Source organism: Lolium rigidum, chromosome 7 (assembly GCF_022539505.1).
Source record: "Lolium rigidum isolate FL_2022 chromosome 7, APGP_CSIRO_Lrig_0.1, whole genome shotgun sequence".
In the NCBI taxonomy this organism is placed as follows: Eukaryota; Viridiplantae; Streptophyta; class Magnoliopsida; order Poales; family Poaceae; genus Lolium; species Lolium rigidum.
This window is the reverse complement of record NC_061514.1, coordinates 286689164-286706503: the sequence shown is the minus strand read 5'-3', so window position 1 is coordinate 286706503 and position 17340 is coordinate 286689164. Positions and strand designations below refer to the sequence as shown.

The following is a 17340-nucleotide window of genomic DNA, read 5'->3' as shown; positions in this document are numbered from 1 at the left end:
GGCTACGAGAGGCGAGAGGTGGAATCTCCGGCGCGCGCGTGGGCGGAAGCGGCGGCGTCGGTTTGCTGAGGCGGCGGCGTCGGTTTGCTTTGCTCGGCGGAAGTGGCGGCGTGGCGGTGGTTGGTTATGACGGGGAGTAGACAGAACTTGGCGCACACGGCCGCGGGGCCGGCGCGGCGAGCATAAACCCTAGCGGCATTGGGCTGGCATGATCGGCCAGTCACCTGGGCCAGACGGGCCTGTGAACATGGCGATGGGCCTGCAAATGAGCCACCGAGGTGTGAAAAGAACCCGCTTCAAGGCCCAGCCCGGTGGCAAGACTTCATTGCAATAAAAAGGTTGTCTTGGTATTAGAGGGTAAGGTCTTGAGTTTGAGTTTTGGCTTTCGCAATTTATTTTAAAATTGATCGTGCCCTTTGTCTATGTACAACGAATGTTGATCCTACCTCTCAATCTCTATAAGTGTTGACTTCGTTTTCCTAGAGGGGTATGGAAGTGTATATATGTGAATTGCCTAGCTCTTTTCACCGATTCGAACTTTTAATTGTGTTGCCTACTGCATTAAGCTTTTGACAAACATGGTCACCCTTTTCTGCATATATTATCTTATGGATTGCACCGAAATTTTGGATCTCATCTAATTGAAAATTGAAGCTAATAATAAAATAAGAATGTTGCTAAATAGCAATATCTACTTGTTTATTTTCCTTCCAATTGGTCCTTCTTACAACAAATTTTGCGAGTGGAAGGTTTCAACCAAAAGTGGTGCCACCTCATTACGAAAATTCGTCTAGCGAGCATCGGTTGGAATACGGTTCGATGAGAATATCGGACATTGTTTCCAAAAAGAAAAGGGCCCGATGTAGGGAGATCCACTCTCTCCAATGCCTTTTAACTCCGTGGCGGATACGCTTGCTATTCTCATTGCAATGGCATAAGAGGATGGCTAGGTTGGTGGGCTCATATCTCATTTAGTTGGGGGAGGAGCCTTAGTTTTCCAATACACTGATGATACTATCTTATTCATGGAGCATGACCTAGAGAAGACTGTGAACATGAAGTTAATTCTAAGCATTTTCGAGCAGTTATCTAAATTGAAAATAAACCTTCACAAAAGCGAGTTTTTCTAGCTTTGGAAGGACGAAGGAAATGGAAGACCATTACAAGCATATATTCATTTGCGTGGTTGGATCTCTTCCATTTCGATACATAGGGATCCCATTCATTGAATAAAACTACTAAACAAAGAATGAAACCGTGTGGAAATTCGGATTAAAAAACTAGTAGTATTTAACTTTCATTGCATGCCAGGAGCAGGAAAGTAACTAATAAACCTCATTAATTCCACATGTCATTTATAGTCTATCTCTTTCTATTTATGGAAATTCAAAAAATTGTCATCGAAACATCGAGAAATTGTGCATATACAAAACTCTAAAGAAAGAAAAAAAGGAGACCCATGCCATGATTTTAAAATCTTTTCTATTTAGTAGTCTAAGTTTCTCGATGAGGATAATTAATTCGGTCGTTGTGGTCGGACTCTATTATGGATTTATGACCACATTCTCCATAGGTCCCTCTTAGATCTTCTTACTCTTCATTTATGGTTCGAGGCTTCGAGCAGTGATTTAATGTTTAGATCTCACTTTTTTTTTCTTGCGGAGCCTCTGTAAAATTAGATGCAGACTGTATGGCCAATATGTGTTAGATGATGAACGATCGTATGGCCTATATGTGTTAGATGATGAACGCTAAATGCGTTGCGCGACGAACCATTATCTCTCATTTACAATAGTAAAGATTTACTTTTTTTGACACCCCCATTGAAACTGGAAAGAAGATCTTGCTGTCCATGAAGGGCCAAATATCATAAGCCATTGAGGTGAGATAAAAAAAAGATTAACGCCAAAAATCTAACCTCTATTTAAATCCTATATTTATTAAAAATCTACATTCAGTTTAGATTTCGCACCTATCCTGGTGCCGACTAGACCGGACGGAGAAGAGGGATAAAGGGGTGGAGGCGGTGATAATGTTTCTTTTTTAGAAAGATTTATGTTCTATTCCTTTCGATCCATATTAGGTGCGACTAATATAGGTGTGTATAGATATGTTTTAGTTTTAATTCATCCATATTAGTGTCAAGTAATATAAATAGTACGAAATATCATGTGTTCATTAATATGAGTAGTTTGTCTGAATAGAAAAGACGATCGACTTTACCTTTGAAGAATGGAAGAGCGGTGCAGGGTCGACGCAACGAAATTTGGCAGCGTTCGCTACGTACGGCATTGAAAGTGGAATGATTGCGTGCCGTTTCCTGGCATGCCGTTGTACGCCGTCGCGCCACGCTTGAAGCTCACCTTTCATCGCAGGTACACCACCGAGCGGCTACACCGCCGTTCCCCTCCGTCCAAGAAGAGATCAGAACGAACAGACCAGGCCAGATAACCCCAAAAATGTCGTCGCATTCGACCAGGGAGGTGCGCACGGCGGCGTCTTCCCCCTCGTCGGCGCCGCCGCCGCCGTCGTGTACCGCTTCCGCGTCAGGTGACCGTCTGTCCTATCTCCTATGGGGCTCAGTCAGTCCTCGCTTTTGATTGATGTGGTAAACTTCTTCTGAGATGCATAGGCGTCAATGTCGTCGTGGACGCGCGGGAGGACGAAAGGCGGCGGCGCGTGCTCCTCCATGCCGCCATCGACGGCAACCTCGACCTCCTTTCCAGTACGTTTCCCAAATGCCTCCACCGAAGCTCGCACTAGTAGTGTTATTGCAGTCGACCAGCAGCCCATCGGAGATCGGACATTGGGGCTTGCAGGGATGGCGGTGGAGCTGGACGCGGCGGCGCGGGGCGGCGCGGGCGCCGCCGGCGTCTGGTCGACGTGCGGCCGCGGGGCGCTGCACCTGGCCGCCGCCAACGGCAGGGCGCACGTCTGCCGCTACCTGATCCAGGACCTCGGCTTCCCCGTCGACGCCCCTTCCTCCTCTGGCGAGACGCCGTTGCTCCTGGCGGCCACGTTCGGCCACACCGAGACGGCGGCCTACCTCCTGGAGCGCGGCGCCGCCCCTCGCGCACCGGACACCGACGGCGAGACCCCGCTCCACTGGGCCGCCTACAACGGTACTTAACTGCCTCGCCGGCCGACGCCTCCAGCTGCCAGCCAGCTCGTCCCGTGTTCCTCTTGTTCGCGTCGCGCGCGCAGGCATTGATTTTGACGAATTGACGCTGGCGCTATGGCAGGGGATCGGGAGCTGGCGATGCTGCTCCTGCACAGAGGCGCCGACGCCGGCGCGGCGAACCCCAGGGGCACGCCGCTGCATGTCGCCGCCGAGCGGGCGCACCCGGACGTCGTCAGCGTCCTACTGCGCCAAGGCGCCGATGTATGTCCGGCCGTTCTCGCGTGCATTTTTCTAGCCTTTGTCAGATGAGTAATAAGGTTGATCAGGTTGCAAATTTTGCAGCCGAACAAGGTTGCAAACGGCGTCTTCACGCCCTTGGTTTCGTCGCTTGTTGGTGCCTCCCTGAAATGCATGAAGCTACTCATTCTGGTACTAAGTACTCACCTGTTGCTTCGCATGAACATGAGAGAACGAGCTGCATTATTAAGCGATTCTCGGCTCGGTCACGAGCTCACATGATTTAGCAATTCGTTACACTGAAACTGCCCTGGAACTGTTGTTAACTAGGCTGGGGCTAATGTTAACGCCGGTGGATTCAGTGGAGCAACCCCTCTGTTCGTAGCATGCAGCCGCCGTGGCACCGCCCCGTTTGTCAAGTGCTTGCTGGCGGCTGGAGCAGATCCAAACGCGCTTGATGAAGTGAGCCTACTAAAACCTCTTTTACAGTCACATTTCATCTTTGCTTCAGTTGCATTACATGTGTCCCAAGTCTTGTTAATTCTTCTTCTGCTCATTGCAACCCTTGGCCCTGAGCAAGACTGTTCTCTGGAAACTCATGGCTTCTCTGCTCTGGCAGCTTGGTAGGTTACCGATAGAAATCGCTGCAATCCACGCTGAAACGGAAGTCGTTGAGCTTCTATTTCCAGTAACGCGACACGCTCCGAAAGTGCCTGACTGGACTGTTAGTGGCATTGTGAGCTATGTAAATTCTGCAGCTTACAAGAAGTGGGTATGTCATATATTCATATTGCTGTTAAGTACATACACTGTTTAGCATCACATGAACACTCCTGACTCGTGTTGTTTTTACAAGGAGTGGGTGTGCCTTATTTAATTAATTTACATGCTCTGGAATGCATCCAGTTATATATTTTGCCAAACTTAGTTAAATGACCTTACTTAGTTAAACCCATGGTTATTTAAATATTGTTTGACTTAAAAGATTTTTTATTTAGGCGATCATAGTCGCCTCTACCAGTAAAGATGAACTGAAACAGCAAGGGTACTCTGCTTTAGCATCACATGAACCCTCCTGTTGTTTTCACAAGGGGTAGGTGTGCCTTATTTAATCAATTTACATGCACTGGAATGCACCCAGTTATATATTTTGCCAAACTTAGTTAAATGGCCTTACTTAGTTAAACCCATGGTTATTTAAATATTGTTTGACTTAAAAGAATTTTTTTATTTAGGCGATCATAGTCGCCTCTACCAGTAAAGATGAACTGAAACAGCAAGGGTACTCTGCTTTCCAAAGGAAGGACTATGATGAGGCCATACTTCTGTACAGCATGGTAACAATTATTCTTTCTGCAGAAGTTGTTTTTTTGGGTAATGTTAACTTCTATTCTGTTCTTGATATTTGTATGCGGAAGCGTTAGAAAAGGAAGAACTTCTTATTGCCTTCACTAACGGGAACGAAGAAACTATGAAGTTGTTATGGCTCTTCCTCGTATAGAATATCCCCAATTCACATGGCTACATTTCTGAAGCTCTGAATTTGGAGAACATTTTTTTTCCATTTGTAGGCACTGAAGATTGATGACACGGACGCCGTATTATATTCAAACAGGAGCGTTTGTTGGCTGCACCTCGGTGTTGGCGACGAGGCTCTTTCAGACGCCCAGGCCTGCACCAGGTTGCGGCCTGACTTGGCAGAAGGCTACTACCATCAGCGAATGGCTTTCAACTTGCTTCAGGTGATGAAGCGAAAACAAGATTCGTATGCTCAGTTTCAGCTGTGGTAAACCCCGCCGCGTTATTTGGCTTATGGACAAGGCATCTGATTTTTTATACTGTTAGGATTATGCTAGCGCTTCGGATGCCCTTCTCAAGACCTCGAATCTGGATCAGGAGAACATCGACATCAACGACGCTCTACGGTAAGCCACTCTACTTGCAGCCTCGCGCAGTTATGAAGTATGCACCAATGTACCATCATCGTCACAGACTGATCTTAAGTTACATGTATGGCGTGGCGGCCTGATATGATGTGATGTTGCAACTTATGTGGGAATGTTTCGGCTAGGCACAATGTTTCCTGGGGGAGCAGGAAGGTGCAGAGTGCACATTCTGGGAGAAGCTCTCGGTGCTGAAACCGCTGAAGCATAGGAAATGTTTTAGTGCCAGTATGTACAATGTAGCATTCCTCCAGTAGGAATAATACTGCTAATGTTGAGCAGTAGGCAATGTTGTGATGGAATGCGGATTTTGTGTTCTGAGAACATCAGTGACAAGCCTGTCAAGCCTTTTTTTTAGAATGCTGCATGTGGCCGCCATTCTGTATAGGTACTTTTCAGTTGCCGGGCCGAAAGCAGTCGAGGCCTATGAACTGAGGGAAGCCCATGGATAGGAGTGACACCAACCGACAAAAAATGTAAGAGAGGTAAGAAAGAGGGGTGCGAAATTGCTAGAAAAAGGTCAGCTTTGAAAAGGTCCTGCTTGCCGCTCTTCTAAGGGCATCTCCATGGCGATGCCGACGCTTCAGCGTCTCATTTGCGTCCGCGCGGTTAGAAAATGCGTCTGGAATCAGGTTCGGCGGTTCGATGTATAGTGACCGGGTAATGCGTGGTTCGATGCATAGTGACCGGGCTATGCGTGGAGACGCAAAAGCGGTCCAAATATGTGTCTCGGATGAAGACGCTGCACGAATGTGACCGTTTCGTCGGGTCCGCCTGGCAGTGACGCTGTCTCGAGGCGTCTAAGACGCGGCGAGGTGTTGCTTCGGCAGTCTACGCCAAATTAGAGGCGATGCCTCATCTGCCAAGCGGCCACCCACCTTTGCTAACGAAGTTATGGCGATGCCACGGGTGCTCGCGCCCCTCGGCTGCCTTCGGCGTATATAAAGAGGGTGTGCCCTAGTCTTCCTCTTCCTCTCCTTCACACAAACCCTAGCCGCCACAACCTCCAGCGTAGCGCCGTCTCGCTCTTCCTGCGACGCAACCAGCCCCGCGAGGTACCCCATGGCTGGTCCAGGTGGCCGCCGAGGTGGCCGAGGCCGCGCCCGAGGCCGTCGAGGTGGAGAGCAGCTACGGCCCCACGCTCACCGTCACCTGCGTCGTCATCGTCTTCGCAGGAGGTCCGATGCTTCGAGTTCCTCCTCCGCATCGACCAGGACCCTCTCGTCATCAAGCGGCTCGCAGACAAATTCGCCCAGTTCGTCGACGGCGTCGAGACGGCCAAATTGCAGCTATGGGAGGCTACGAGAGGCTAGCTGCAACTTTTGCCGGTGGTCTGTCGAGGTCTTATTTTCGACGGGCAGGGTAAGATGTACCTGCACACCGGGTGAGACAAGTTCGCGCGCAACCTCGATCTCGAGCTCGGCTGCCAGCTCACCTTCCTCTACGAGGGGGATGGCGAGATGATCGTCAAGTTGTTCGATGACACATCCTGCCGCAAGCACGACCACACCGGTGATTCCGGCTCGGACACCTATAGTTAGAACTGTCATAGTGTTATTTCTTTGCAGCAAAGATGGCTACGGGCCAATTGAAGCCACCAGTGAAGGTTTCTGTATATTCTCACTTGGTAGGAACAACAGGTTATCATTGGCAGCTTGATTTTCTAGTTTGGATGATTGAGGGTGTCCGAGAGTGTTCTTTCCCGCGTGACCAACACTAGTTAGGTTTCCTCATTTTGCAATATTTTAACATGTTCTAAACTATGTATTAGTTGTGTAATTGTTGTATCTATGTTTATAAATGAAAAAGAGAAAAAAGTAAAAAAAAAAGCGTCAAGCAGCTAGAGACACCTTCGTGCACAAACAGACGTGCAGATAAAAACGACCATTTTCGAATGCGCGAGTTGACGCGAACGAATGCGCTCGGTCTGTTTTGCGTTGCTCTCCCTAAAGCGAAGTGTCGGTCTCACCTTGTCCGCGCTCTCTACTGGCCAAGTGTCAACTTATCCTTTCGCATGGATAATGTGTATTGTCTATTTGTCTGTATGTACACGCATTTATTTCACATTCGAGTTGTTTAAATAAAATATTTTCTAAACTATTCATCTAGATTAACCTTCTTCAAAACTAGATCATGTTGTTATTTTTCGAGGATTTTTTTGCACTTCTTGTATTAGGGTTGTAGCTGTATTCATTTCATTGTACCTTGGACTCGTTTTATCTTTTTGTACTTCGGTTTCTATGTTCGCTTTGCCCTTGAAAATCTTTACCTGCTGCCTTTCCTTAAGAGGCCTTGATATGTGAAAATTGAACTCCATGTATATTAATGCAAAATAATAATAATAGACGTTTTATTGCTTGGAATAAGTATTACATCCGATCTATGCATAACTAAGATGCACACAATCGTGAAAACCCAGTTATTACAAACCAAAAGGCTAAAGGTCTACACCCTCCGTCCTCAAATAAGTGGACATCTAGCTCTAAACTTTGTCCACAAAAGAGTGTACTCCTATCTTTCTAATGCACTTTAATTGTTTCTCTTCATCGCACGGAAATCAAACCCAATAATATTGAGCACATGTTCTCTTTGTTTTCTACATGCACTTAGCTCATTGGAGGTGAAATAATTAAAGAGGAGAGATGCATCTTTCCAATGCATTTTTACTCCACTTCATAATTTATCTTAGAATACCCGCATGTACACTTATTTGTGGACGGAGAAGTAGATAGCATTTGTAAGAGCATCTCCACCGGCGCCCCCCAAATAGTCGCCGACAGGGGCGCCGACATTGTTGTATGGGGGGCGCCGGCAGTGCATCCTCCATTTGGGGACGTTGTTCCCACACCGGCGCCTCCCAAACGGCGGTCCCCAATTTTTTTTACAATATTTTGAAACAACATATCAATCACATTTTATTCATACAATCACACAAATAGAATTAAATTATTCATACAATCAATCAAACAAATAGTACTTAAATTATTCATACAATCAATCAAACAAATAGTACTTAGATTATTCATACAACCCAACCAACAAATAGTACTTAAATTATTCATACAGGCAAACAAATAGAAATAAAATCATGTATTGTTGGCGGCTCCTCTCCTCGCCCACAAATGCGCAGCTAGATCCTCCTTCAGTTGTGCATGCACATCTACATCTCAAATTTCATTGTGCATATGAAGAAAAGCAGCAAATTCTTGGGGTACATGCTCTAGCTCAACGAGTGGTCCTTGGTAATCAAATGGTTGATCATCCTGCACAGGTGCCTTGTGCTCGCTCTCAATCATCATGGTATGCATGATCACACAGGTGTTCATCACCTCCCACATCTGAGCCTCAGACCAAGTGAGAGCAGGGTACCTGACAATGGCGAAAGGCTGCCAAAGCACCCCAAAAGCACGCTCAACATCCTTGTGTGCTGCTTCCTGGCATGTTGCAAAATAGGCTTACATCTCGTTTGATGGATAGGGAATTGTCTTCACAAATGTACTATACGTAGGGTAGATACCATCAGCTAGATAGTACCCCTTGTTGTATGCGTGGTCGTTTACCTCAAAGTTCACTGCAGGAGCTTATCCCTCAGCTAGCCTAACAAACACCGGAGAGCGCTGCAGCACGTTGATATCATTATTTGTTCCTGCCATGCCAAAAAAATGCATGCCAAATCCAAAGCTCATGGTCTGCCACCGCCTCAAAAATGGCACTGCACTCACCAGTATGCCCCTTGTAGATCCCTTGCCAAGTAAACAGGCAATTCTTCCAGCCCCAATGCATACAGTCAATGCTTTCGAGCATCCCAGGAAACCCTCTTGCTGCATTCTTTTGCAGGATCCGAGCTGTATCATTTTCTTTTGGTGCTCTCAAATAGTCTTTAGCAAACACCGCTATGATGGCTCGGCAGAACCTGTAGAGAGTGTCTGTACATGTCGACTCTGTCATCCGTAGGTAGTCATTGGCTGTATCTGGAGGAGCTCCGTATGCAAGACAACGTATTGCAGCAGTGCACTTCTAAATTGAGGTGAAGCCCCACAAACCTGTGCAATCTTGCTTGGTCATGACGTACTTGTCGTAATCCCTGACGCCGTGGACAATCTTCAAAAATAGCTCCTTGTTCATTCTAAACCGGCGCCGAAATTCCTTCGGCGAATGAGTCGTGTCGTCGTTGAAGTAGTCGGCGTCAAGCAGCATTGCACCGGCTTGACGATGCCGGTTGATGTTGCTCCTCTTGCCTGGCTTTGAGCCAGCGCGCCGAGGCACGACGAAGAAAGGCTGGCGAACGCGTAGCATGTTCGTCAGAATCAGCTGCTGCTGTTGCCACCGAACAAACTGAGCGTTCTGCTCCTCCGTGAATAGCTGCACCATCATGTCGTCGTCGCTGTCCATCGCGGCAATCGGACGAACACCTTGCGGGCGGGGCAATACTATCGCGGTGGTAGCGAGCTCCGTTCCGGGCGAAACAACGGCCGCCGGTCGAGGGGGTGGCGGCCGTGTCGATGGACGGCGATTCCTAGACAGGAGGCGGTGTCTATTGCAAGCAGGGGCGCGGCGGCGACGGCAACAGTGGCAATATAGAGGAGTGGGAGTTGGCTCGGGCGTGGGTAGGAGGTGGGAAATTGGTGTGTCTGGCTGCCAGGCGGAGCCCACGCTCGTTTTCAGACGTGCCGCGAGGCGCCGGCGTGTCCGATTCGCGCCCTTGGCGAAGGGGCCGGCACGGGGTTGTCGGCGATTCTATTGGGCTCGAAAATTGGCCGGCGCCGTTTGGGGCGCACCGGTGAGCCCATTTTCGCTGCCGGCCCCCAAAACGCTATCGGGGCCGCTTTGGGGGCGCCGGTGGAGATGCTCTAAGCACAAGTATGCGGTAGGCGGACCAAGCTGCAAATCCCGCTGTCATCCATGTTGAAAAAAATATCTCGTCGGATCCTCTAATCGTATAGACACTTTCGTAAAGAGATCTCAATGCATCAGCCACTATAGAGGCCACCATAAACGACGTAGTTGTGCAATGGTAGATAGCCTACAAAAGGAAAGACCATTTATTATTAAAAAACCTTATTAGTCCTACATAGTTATAGCGATCAAATAACGGCAATCAAGGCTCTCACCTTAATAAGTAATTTAAACAAATCCACACCATTAAGCCAAAAATATTAGTAACATTACGTGATGGTATAAGGTAGAACAAATTTAGATGGCTGACCATAGCAAGTGAACACTGAAAGAAAAAATGTTTAATAGTCGCATCCACACTTTTTTGCCTTTCTGTCAATTCCGTCTTGCAAAGTTATTTTTGGTAAGAATCATCCCACGATGAAGGTATCACACGAACATTTTAGTTTTCAGTAGGACCTTCATCTTCCAAATTTCCAGGTTATTATCGATAAGGATAACAGGTTGGACTAAAGCATCGTATATAGTATATAGAGGCGAGTGAGAAAACACCGGTCTCAGTAAAGTTTTAACGAAATACATCCAACCCCTGTGTCAAAAATCTTGACGTCGTAACAAGTCATTCCATGTAATTCTCTCACCCCCCACCCCGCTCTAATTCCTGCAGATACTTATAAATAAAGGGCGCGGCTAGTGATCAGGCAACTGAGATTTAATAAATCTCAGTCACCTGATGTCATATCATCACGCCGGTCCGTTGATTTGGAGTTTGCTACTTCGATGGATTCGTTCTAGTACTAATGGATTGGCTTGACATAAGATCTTCACGGCTCTTTCCTTTTTCTTGCCATGTATAGTGCTGTTACAACTTGTAACACAGGGGATTTTTCTTGTTCTTTTTTGCGTTCGAAAAATGTCCGTTCTCGGTTAAGAGTTGCATCCCATGTACAATTAGAAAATCTCATTTGCGATCCATGTGTAACTAGAAAAATATCAGTTCCGATCTTTATGAAATGGAAAAATATATGTTGCGTCCCACATGCAACTGGGAAAATCTTAGTTGTGTCGCAACTAAAAAAATCTCAGTTGTAAACCACATTAAACCACATGTAACTAGGAAAATTTCAGTTGCGACCCGCATGTAATCGGAGAAAAACTCAGTTGTAACCCGTATGCAACCGTGAAAGTCTCAATTGCGACCAACATGCAACCGAGAAAATCTTAGTTGCGACCCAGATGCAACCAAAAAAATCTTAGTTACGACCAACATGCAACCGGAAAAATCTTAGTTGCGAGCACATGCAACCGGAAGATTCTCAATTGCGACCTACGTGCAACCAGAAAATTCTCAGTTGCAACCTACATGCAACTGTTAAAAAATCTCAGTTTCAGCTTACATGCAACTTGAAAAATTCTCAGTTGCACAAATTAGAAAATAACCCAATGGACCAGGACATTTTTCTATGTCACTATTTTTTGGTGCAAAGAACAAGCGGTGCACACAAAAACAACAAAAAACCAAAAGAAAATGTTAAACGCCATGCTACAAGGCACGCAGCCACGACAAAGTAGTGCACGAGCGGCAGCCCGCGGCCAGAAAGTCAGCATGAAGAGCCCATGAAGAAAATGATACCCGAGGCAAAAAGCAACAGTGTACAAATCTTGATACCCTTATGTAATACACTAGGTGACTGAGATTTAATATATCTCAGACGCCTGGTTTTTAGCAATTCCGATAAATAAATTATAACACGGTAGGGAACTTTTCTACCGTGTTTTGCTGTAAAAAAAGGCAGGCTCTGTAAATGTGTTTGCCGTGTTTCATCTATGTTCGCTCTTCGTCCACGTCTACGCTTTTAACCATCAGCTCTTGGTTCTCTTGAGTGAAAATTCAGGTGGCACCGTGATGTCAAACTCGGCCTTAATCCTCCGTTACAATCATCCTGTTTCTGACGACTACAACTTGGAAACAGTATCAACGTCGGATATACATTTCTTCGTACTGTTTTGATAGTTGCTCTATGTTCATCTAGACATCTACTGAACATCTACTGAAGCAAATCTGTTAAGAGGAAAACGGTATTGCTGTAGCATGTTTCTTCGATGCTGTTCGGTGGACCTGGAGTTCTTATTCTGATGTTTCTGCCGTTCGTGCTTATCAGGCCATTCATCGCTCGCGTGTGCGCCTTCTATTTCCTGGTGCTAATTAATCCTTCTCGTCCCCTTGCTGCTGTCTCCTCCGAACCACTCGCTGTTGCGAGGGAGACGGCTTATCAAGACCTATGTCCGCTTGTCCAGTGTCCGGTAACCACGACGCCGACGACCGATGATGAAATGAAGTCTATAGCCCACCAAACGACCCATGATCCGGTAAGGTGCATGCATGGGGCACCATGATCAGGTGCACAGTCCCATGAAAGCTGAACTTCGTTCCATTGATCCCAACTTTTAGCAATTAGCACTTTGGTCTGATCCTCTGAATTGTCCGATTGCCTTCGACGATTCATGCAAAAAGAATCTGCACGCGCTGGACAATGTAGAGAAGCGAAGACAACCGATTTAACGGGGGAAATCTCTGTGAAAATTAATCACGGCAATATATCATTACACAGGTAGAGGCGATCACAACTTCGCAAGTTAACAATCCACACAAGCACAAACAGGGACAGATGGACCGGCAGATGATAGTAACAGGAGTCGGGAGACAGCTCACCTTAATCTTTCTTGAGAACGTACTTCAGGCGGCTAGAGAGCAGATTAGGTTTCCTTATCAGCCTGTACCTAGAGATTGGTTAGCCGTGCAGATGTACATGACATATTAGCATGTACTTACCTCATTTGCTCAATAATTATCACCTACCACTTGCTCTGCCTCAGCCCTCAGCGTTGAGTGAAACTAACGTACGATCCAGAGGCTCTATCTTTTGGACTCACTGGCTTTATTTACAAGGCAAATTAACTCCAATTTGTGCCAAGTTTGTATCGCTTGCTCTTTTCATAAGCCATGCTTTCCTTCTTCCTCCCATACTGCAATATTATTTTATTTATTTACTTACACTTTGATTCCTAGAGAGAGAAGTATCGAAAGCGTTTTCCTTGTTTAGTAGAATTAGTATTGCCCTCGAAAATTCATCTGCTGCCTTTTCTTTAGAGGGCTTTAACGGTAGCTAGGGATATGTGAAAAATGAACTCCATGTCTATCGCTGCAAAATATGGCCGCCAGCCGGTTTTGTTTTCTTTTCCGGGTTTGCTTCCCCAACGGATATATGGCATGATTTATATATGGACCTGTAAACAACGTGTGATGCACAACAGCACAAGAATGCCTCTCTTTCCATGAGCCTTCACCGTGTTGTACATTTCAAACCGAAGTTTATAATTCTCATGGCAAGGGAAAGATAATGGTTGAAAACACGGTCAGCTCTCACGGATACAGCCTTGCCATCGACAGTGATACATGAAACTGAAAATTTCGTCAGGCAGGGTGTGCCTTCGTCTTAGTGCAACCTCGGTTTTCAAGCTCCCGGAGCGCGGTTAGACGAAGCAGCAGCATCTTCTGATGCAACAACAAAACATAAGCATAGTATTTCTTAAAAAATAAATCATTTGAACAACTAGTGAATTCATCAGCGCAACACAATACAGTACAAAACCGCACACTGTCCTTGATTTGGTAGAACACAGGCGGAAGAAACAAGCGCCGGTTACATGTATATCAGCCGGCCGGTTTTCTGTTCAGGAGTTCAGAAAAGTCAGACGAAGGCAACCGCGTTCAACGACGACTATAACGGCAGCTTACAGCAATAGTATGCAGAAACTGTCATTGTCCGTACGTGTGTAGCTCGTTCAGGACGCGCTCGTCTGAAGAAACACAAATCCCACGTTCAGGTTTCAGATACGTCGCTTCATTATTTTGGTCCTGAACTGTTACGTGGACTTGGTCTTGATGGCATCACAAGAACCTTCAAGTCCCCCCAAAATCAACGTCTTAACCAAATCAAAATCCTTAAATTTACAAGAATTATTTGATCGATGCACGCAGCCCTGAAATAACTCATCGACTGAACTTGCCGAACAAATATCAGTTCCATAGTTCTCTTTTTGCCTCCGAGTAATTGTGGCAAGATCCAGCTACAGCAATTGTTCGGCATGGAACCCATAACCAGCAACTCATCAATCACTCCAAGCTCCTAAGTAGTGTAGCATTTATCAAGAACAGCTAGGATGCTTGCTAGATTACAACAGTGGTCCCAAGAACCTAACTCATTGGAGCTGGACGCTAGAGTCCATGATCCAGGACCATGGCCCATAAGCGTGGATCCTGTAGCTTCAACAACATTTGCTACTGTGTTTGATCTTGTACTCACCCAGCCACTCACCCAGTACCTGTTTCCCAAGCCAGCCACTCACCCAGTACGGATGAACCTCCAAACGTGAGTTTCAAAATGAGTGATCATGTTTCGAGCCCCCCTCCGGCAGAGAAAAGGCATGGACGTGGTGGCATGGAACATTGCTCAAATCATTTTTATCTGGCAAATTCATGCTCTCAGGGCGACTCCAAAGCCAACCCTGAGGCCACCACAAACTAGCCTCCGGCCACCTCTGATCCCACCCACCGCTCCCCGAGGAGGTCATTTAAGCATTGACTGCAGCGGTGAGCCTTTTGACATTTGTAGGTGTCGGAGTCACAGCCGCCATCCACTTATTGCTTTGAGATTGATGAGCCTTTTGTAATTGTCAACTATAAAACTAATAGAAGTGAATTTTTTATGGAACTGAACTGATACATGGGTAACGTTGTGGAGCATTTTGATAAAAAGTGAAACTGATGACTCTTTTATGACATCATTGTGGTATGTTTCACAAAATAATCGTATTTCAATTATATTTTAGTTTTGTTTCATAATAATTTTGTGAGAGAACTGAGTCATCACATGGCTGATGTCATCGATGATGTCACTGACGTAAGTACCGTTGCCTTTAAAAAGAGGTTTTCGCAGGTCAAGCTTTTAGAGCACTTGGGTAAGGGCAATTCGCTGAAGTGGCAAAGAAGTTCCAATTCGGGACACTTGTTTAAAGTTCCCTCACTACACATACATTTATACCATTTTTAGAAGTGACTCAAATGATAATTATTTAGAGTTACTTTAGAGAGTGCCCCAAAAGATATATATCTTTGTAAGCCCATGTGCCCCAAAAAATTATTTTTTAGAAAAACTAGTAAAATATTATTTTACACAAGATAGCTCAAATAATGCAAAAGTGCGACTATTTTTTTGGGTGAAAATCCAAATCATAAAGACGATTACACGATTTTGGTTAGTAGAATCTAGGAATTAAAATACTAGCATGCATATTCTATGATATGCGATCCTATCGTAATTATTCTGATCCGATTTAGAGTTGCTATTCTGACATGGGCCAGATCTACCTCGTGACTAAAAACAGCCGAGAACCGTGCCCTATACTTCTTCCTATGCATCGTCATGGAATATGGTTCACACAAAATGGAGAAAAACAGAAGTGAATATAGAGAAAATGACCGGCTCTCGTCGAGGCTGAGCACGACACCAACGTTCAAGAACCTTCCTCTGTCTTGTACAAACGTACAAAACCCATTCCCACCGGTAATAATGGCCCCAACACCCAGATCCACTGGCCAGCCAGTCTATTCACAAGCTAGCAGCTAAAAAGACAAACCAAAGTAACCAAATGCTTCAAAACTAAGAAAAAGGTTATTTTTAGCCATTACTGCGGCTGCACATTCCTTGTTTCAGCTCAAAACAGCTCCCCTGTCTCAGTTAGTTACTGATTTTAGTGCAGAGATTAGTTAACAAATTAGTTGTGCCATTCTTATTCACAGGTGACAGCTGATTTAGTTAGTGAATTTTTCAGCTATCAATGGAAAGAAAAATCAGCAGAAAGAAGAAGCAAACAAAAAGCAACCGAACTTCCCACCGAGAGAAGAAAATATATATAGGCCACGACTAAACCCCACCTCCACCTTTTCCTTCACAGCTAATTCCATTGCTCGCTTTCGCAAGACTCTTTCTTTCTCCCTTTCCCCCTCCGTCGCCTCAACCCAACCCAAGGTAACCGCCATAGCCAAGCCCAAGAAGAACCTACCCCGACACGCACGGCTGCACGTCGTCGCCACCGGCGCCGGTGAGGGCTGAGAAACCGAGGAGAGATGGAGGTCGGTTGCGGCGTGGCCGGCGGGACGGACGGCGGCAAGAAGCAGCAGCAGCCGCGCCAGTTCGCGCGGTCGCTGACGTACCACCACCACCAGGGCCACCGGCTGATGCCCAAGTGGCGCCGGCCGCAGCTCGCCGACGAGCCCCGCGCGAGGCCGCAGGCGGTGGTGCTCTACACGACGTCGCTGCGCGGGGTGCGGCGCACCTTCGCCGACTGCTCCGCCGCGCGCGCCATCCTGCGCGGCTCCCGCGTCGCCGTCGACGAGCGCGACGTGTCCATGGACGCCGCGCTGCGGCGCGAGCTGCAGGGCCTGCTCGACGCGCGGGGCCGCGCCTTCTCGCTCCCGCAGCTCTTCATCGGCGGCCGCCTCGTCGGCGGCGCCGACGAGGTCCGGCAGCTGCACGAGTCCGGCCAGCTCCGGCGCCTCCTCGAGGGCGCCGCCGGACAGGACCCGGCCTTCGTCTGCGACGCCTGCGGCGGCGTCCGCTTCGCCCCCTGCCCCGCCTGCGCCGGCAGCCGCAAGGTCTTCGACGAGGAGGAGGACCGCGTCATCCGCTGCGGCGACTGCAACGAGAACGGATTGGTGCGCTGCCCTAATTGCTCTTCTTGATCGCCCCCTCCCCCGCTCGATTCGCGCTGCTAATTTGAAGGATTATAGTAGGTGGTTAGATTCGTCGTCAGAGAGGCGCATTTCGGTTTCTTGGTGTTCTTGATTTCTGTGTTCTAATTCAGTCCGATGATTTGGGAATCGGATTAGCTGCTCATGGAAGAGAACGAATTGTTCTTCTTGGGTCCTAGCTGCGGAATTGCCATCGCGGTGATGGCGATTGAGGAATAAGAGCCGGTGCTTGTATATGTGTGTAAAAATTGGCACTGATATTAGCCTGATTGATTAATGTAAACGAACAACTAATGTAAGTAAATACTACTTGAGCTTTGAGTTATTCA

At 46.9% G+C, this 17340-nt stretch overlaps 2 protein-coding genes across 2 annotated transcripts; both read left to right on the top strand.

Annotated features, from left to right (window-relative positions):
- Positions 1–2345: 2345 nt before the first annotated feature.
- On the top strand, positions 2346–5537 carry LOC124677516 (ankyrin repeat and KH domain-containing protein 1-like). Its single transcript, XM_047213501.1, has 11 exons — positions 2346–2532; positions 2633–2725; positions 2820–3122; positions 3243–3382; positions 3464–3550; positions 3689–3820; positions 3978–4153; positions 4617–4695; positions 4930–5100; positions 5204–5283; positions 5430–5537. Exons 1-11 carry the CDS (start codon positions 2460–2462, stop codon positions 5494–5496), a joined length of 1401 nt encoding a protein of 466 aa, XP_047069457.1. The 5' UTR covers positions 2346–2459; the 3' UTR covers positions 5497–5537.
- Positions 5538–16220: 10683 nt separating this feature from the next.
- LOC124677517 (uncharacterized protein At5g39865-like) lies at positions 16221–17340 on the top strand. Its single transcript, XM_047213502.1, has one exon. It carries the CDS (start codon positions 16388–16390, stop codon positions 17000–17002), a length of 615 nt encoding a protein of 204 aa, XP_047069458.1. The 5' UTR covers positions 16221–16387; the 3' UTR covers positions 17003–17340.